The following is a 5,481-nucleotide window of genomic DNA, read 5'->3' as shown; positions in this document are numbered from 1 at the left end:
TTTGTGATGACTAGTGTAATCAGAGAGGGCTTTGTGATGACTAGTTTAGTCAGAGAGGGTTTTGTGATGTCAGAGAGCTTTGAGATGACTAGTGTAGTTAAAACACTTAATCTTACAGTCAATAAACCGAAGCATTACCAAATGAGCCCCTAGATACATTTTTATTTTACTCAAAATTATATGATTCTCACCCAATGACATTATCACCAGATTGAAATCCGCTTTTAGGAACCAGTGACATCCAAGCATATCCCGCTTCTTGGACATCGAAGCAGCTATCTAGTCTTTTGTTTGTTCTCGAAACAATTTTCTAAAATAGACCGGTCACGCCAACTTAAGGCGTAATCTCCATTTACAATATCCGCTATATTTCCCCTTGTGCATTGTTTATTGATGTTGACTGCATTGAGGTACAGACCATACGATTTAACAGCGGGAGCAGATCGATATTACCGTACAATGACAGAATTACGGAGTACAGAATGGCGTGGGCGGCTCCGAACTGATGTAGTATTGCGTTACATGTCCTTAAACGGTCCCGTTATTAGTACCAATTACACGGAACCGGAAAACACAAATATCTGCCATCAATCTTCAGTTCTCCTCTTACAAATCGTTAGACCAAGTTCTCTGGTAGAGCACGTTGGCTTAGATTTGCTAAAGCTTCAAAATGTCATACAAATATGTATCTGTCTATTCCTGAAAATTGTGTGTTGTCGACCATATTTTAGATGGTTTGACGTCACATCTCTTTATAATGATGTTTTTCTTTTCTGTGATTTAACTATGTCTTGCATTTATGTATGATTTCACATATCCGTTAGATGTTTGTCAATCAAAGTATTACGGCTATATTGATACTATATACATGTAGTACACAATACTTTTTATCTGTAACTACGGTATAACGTCATGCCTCTGAAGTCTGTGACTGCGGTATAACGTCATGTCTCTGAAGTCTGTAACTGCGGTATAACGTCATATTTCACAAAGGTTACGAGGTCAAGTTAGGGTTGTCAGGCACTGCCCAGAATGCGGATATCACTGTCCTGTATGCAGTAGTTATTTATTCTGTGACGTATGAGGACGGCATCGCCTTATACATTGTTTTATTTTGTACAAAGTTTAAGTTTATCCTAAGGAATATTATGCAATACATCCTGCAAATGTTTAACCATAAAATAATACAAAACCAGACGCAATTTGCTTGAATGCATGTTAAATCTAATCTTTTGCATACTGACTTTGGACAGGAATGGTTCCTCTCTTACTGATCGCCGCTCTTGGCTTAGTGAATGGCGCTTCGTACTCTGATATTCTCTCCGAGCTAAATGGTCTGTACGACCTTGACCCCGGTTACTACGAAGATAACCTTGTAAGCAGGAGCTCCCCTGGAGACTGGGGCATGTCCTACAGGGATGCCCCACTCAATGAGCCTGAGCTGCTTGGAGAGGCCGCACTGAGGGACCAAGAGTACCTAGAACAGAGTCCTCTATGGGGATATCAATCTATGTCAGGTAGGTACATGTATACATTTAAAGCGTCTGGCAGGGTCATAGACTATATATATATAGCTTTGTGAGAGATCATACACCATAGTGTCAGGTGGTTCAGGCACCTGAACGTAACGACATATGTTACTGAACACATCGCCGTGATTCCCCAGATTACGGACGAATCAAATGTCATTCCGATCAAAGGCATTTAGATGAACTGATGCTTTTTGCAACAAGGTATTATTTTGTGTAAAAGAAGCATGTGTCCTTTAATTCTTTTCATTTGCTCTCTAGAGTAGCATGATGCTCTGATCAGTGTTAAATGACAAAGTTGGTATACAACATACACTGAACAACACAAGAAGATAGTGGAATATCAAATAGCCTAGTCTAAGGAATTACAGTACGCTAAAATCTGTGTTATGAATATTGATATTTTGTTTGTAAAAGGTGGAACTGGAGGTGGAAAAGAAAACCCCAAGGAAGTGAAGACAGACAAGGTCCTTCCAGCATACTGCAATCCCCCTAACCCTTGCCCCATCGGATATAAAGGTAGGCTTGCTGGGGTCGTATCTAACCTGAACATAATCGTGATGGTGTACTGACTGGATAGAGACGATAACTCAACTATGAGTAATTGCCTTATGTCTCAAGATATACCAATTTTGTCACAACTAAAACTTGTTTCTCTGACAACACAGATTTAGGACGGTGACTGCATATGTGCAAAATATCATGAGGCCGTCGCACTGAAATATCGTGTCATTGACACACTGTTTAACGGATACTATTCATTGACCCCTTTTAATCAACTGAAGCAGTCTATTCAATGTGACGTCTTGATGTGGAAGACATACATATGATCCTTCTATTACAGCCGACGACAACTGCTTGGAAACATTTGCCAATACCCCCGATAACAACCGGAACTTGATGAAGCAGCAGGACTGTCCTTGTGACTCAGAACACATGCTGAGCTGTCCCAATGACAAGGGTCGCATTAACACACAATCACAGAGCACAGATGATATCAGCAACATGCTGCAGAGCATCGACCTTGCCGACTCCATGGTAATATCCGTTACGTCAGAGGAAAAATGTCTGAAATACATTTTCTCTCCATTATGTCCATTCATATGCTCAATATCCTAAATCAGAACAAGAAACGTACAAAAGTTGCAAAAGGATAGAATAGGAAATAGGTCGGTTTGATTTGTCGTACGAAATGGTTACCAATGAATTCAAATTGTCTCATTTTGGTTTAAATCAGGGGAGATAATCACTGTAGACACTTTCCTCATCGCTAGGTCTATATGGCCGTCTATGATATTGTCAAGTATTTAGTCCTAAATTCACTCTACTGAAGTGAAACCACTGTAGAGAACATCTGGGCGAGTTGTATACCAGCCGTCCCCGGTTTCACATAGACTTGTGGTTTACGCAATACATATTGGCCGTTCAGAAATCCATATTACATGTACAAACACTAGACGCTAAGATATATACTACCATTGCAGGAGGATAACAACCCCTATTTCGGATCCACTGAAGACAGGAGTTCCCGGGTCGCTAAAAAGAGTCCACATATGATCAAGAAAAGGGTACGCTCACATTTCATTCTATAGCATGCATTTGGTTTCACTTAGAGTCATAGACACTTTACCCACGAAATGGAAATAACCTTATCCAGTATGTGTTTACAAGATAAAAGGTCAACGACACTGAGACTCGGTACTGTCAAATAATTCAGGAACTAAACATGTGTTATTGATTTCTTACTCTTTTTAAACTTTGCCGCTAAATTACTTGGCTTCATGTTACTGGTGTTGTTTGATTGACAGAGTCTGGGGCGGGGTTATTGGGTAAACCAGGGCCTACTAATCCAGTCAATCTCAACTTTAACATCAATCTAATTCTAACCGACTTTTTTTGTACAATGACGTTTATCTATAAAAGAAAAAATATCACAATTAACCTCGGTGAAAATGTAAAAGAATATTTTTAACGACAAAGAAAAAAAAGAAAAATGTCGTTTTTGACCACTTTCTAACCTAAGCTTAAATACTTTGGGCATACGGAGTAGAATACAAGCATAATTTTTGATGTGCATGATTTATTAGTATCAATGAGATAATAATGTATTACTCTCCAAAGACGCCAGAGGAATTCACCGGTGAAGTGCGATCAGGGGAACCCAAAAGGCTGGCCAAGAAAAGTGGAACAGAATACAAAAACCAGCAGATATTTCAGGACCTCCTGGAGGGCGAGTATTAGACCACAGCAAAGTAGACGATGGGACAACGATGTACAAAAAAGGAGAATTAAGTTATTTATTAAGATAAAATTCATAACAAAAAGCATTACTTGAAAGTTAGTAAAATTTAAATTTATATATTTTTATCTTTATTTCAATTATTCATAACTCAGTATATCATGAGTGACATATTTTTTAAATAAGATCACGAAATCGCCATTTAAGTGAATAAGCATTTATTCGAATAACAAATAATTTAAAAAATATCAAAAGTTCAGGTAGAAGGAATATGTAGTATGGGGGATTCGTAACATTTTTGTCATTTTGTGTTGTGATGAGATGTTTATGGGAATGGCCCTGTGAAAGTGTATTTGTTTTGACATGGTAACTGGAAAGTTGCATCTTTTATCATAAAGGAGGTTCTAAGCTGAACTAAAATAATCCTATCTCTCGTTATTATGTGATCGATCCAGCAATTGGATCGGACTACATTGTTCTGATGAATCTATAAAAATACATTAATAACTTGATCAGTCAAACTTTAGTACGTAAAGCACGATAGCCACCATGTTGTGATTGTGATTTTCTGGACCTCCGATCGTTTTTTGATTCGTCACTGAAAACCTGTACATTGATTTACCTAGTACCTACTGGGGTTCTGTTGAAGAAGATGAGCGTTATGTGAATATCTGGGGAGGGCACGTTGGAGTTTGATTGTGATGTTGACAGAGAGAATGTGTATACATTTCGTTATATGTTGTTACATGTATATTTGTTATAAAGAAATTCTAGTCGGCTTGGCACCTACAAGTTTGCGTTATATAAGAAAAACAACTTTTAAGCGTTGATTTTATTAAGAATATTTATAAAAACGTCAAGTTTTTACTACCCATCACGAACGGTTTGACTGAAGGTATCAGTATTCAGGCATTATCATAATTTTGGGATCTCGGTGATAAAAAATATTTGATGTGATTACTTTATAACACAGTGATTCTATTATGTAAGCCAATTACGGTTTTTGTTTTCTAAAAGTTATTTATATTGTCATTATTATTCTAAAGTTACACGTAAGCAGTTTAAAGTGAACATCCTATTACACATTTGTTATTTTATCTGATTGTTTAGGTCAAGTACTAACAGCATTTGTACACTATAGGGTAAACAACAGTGCAGGACGTGTTTTATCAATGTTGTGAGTATGCATTAAAAGTTGTTCTGTTGGATTGTGTTGGTCTTTTTGTATATTACGTGTCTTATACACTGGCAGTATATATATGGACTGGTAACTAGTTTTGTTATCCAACCCAAAATATGGCCCAAACATCGAAGTCATCCGTGGGAAAACTATTTTTCGCCCTACTCGAAAGCACGAAAAACTGAATATCGGGTATTTGACTAACTTTAAAAGTGAAATACTATATGTCAAGAAAACCGCAATTCTAACCTAAAATCTATAAAACTAGGAAAAATGAGACATTTAAAGGGTACAAGGAGAATAAGACCTGACCCTTGTTGTTCAAATGTTGGTTAGAGTCAACCAACGGTAAGGAAAAATAATTTAAATATAACAAAATCAAGATCATCTGATGTGATTTCAATGCTATGGATGGGTCGAGACAGATACGATTGGTGTGTTTTGAAGATTTATTTCGTTTTGAGAGTCCTTGCTTCTTGTTGATAACAAGTTAAATTTTCACTAACTGTTGGTTAAAGTAGAGACGTATAATA

General features: G+C 37.3%; 1 protein-coding gene across 1 annotated transcript; it reads left to right on the top strand.

Annotated features, from left to right (window-relative positions):
* Window positions 1-1,252: 1,252 nt before the first annotated feature.
* LOC110444832 lies at window positions 1,253-4,973 on the top strand. Its single transcript, XM_021489186.1, has 5 exons — window positions 1,253-1,517; window positions 1,947-2,048; window positions 2,374-2,567; window positions 3,014-3,097; window positions 3,651-4,973. The coding sequence occupies exons 1-5, from the start codon at window positions 1,256-1,258 to the stop codon at window positions 3,768-3,770; spliced, it is 762 nt and encodes a 253-aa protein (XP_021344861.1). The 5' UTR covers window positions 1,253-1,255; the 3' UTR covers window positions 3,771-4,973.
* Window positions 4,974-5,481: the final 508 nt, after the last annotated feature.

This window comes from Mizuhopecten yessoensis, unplaced genomic scaffold (genome assembly GCF_002113885.1).
Source record: "Mizuhopecten yessoensis strain PY_sf001 unplaced genomic scaffold, ASM211388v2 hete_36179320, whole genome shotgun sequence".
NCBI lineage: Eukaryota > Metazoa > Mollusca > Bivalvia > Pectinida > Pectinidae > Mizuhopecten > Mizuhopecten yessoensis.
Note: the sequence above shows the minus strand (reverse complement) of the source record. Positions and strands in the feature narration are given on the sequence as shown.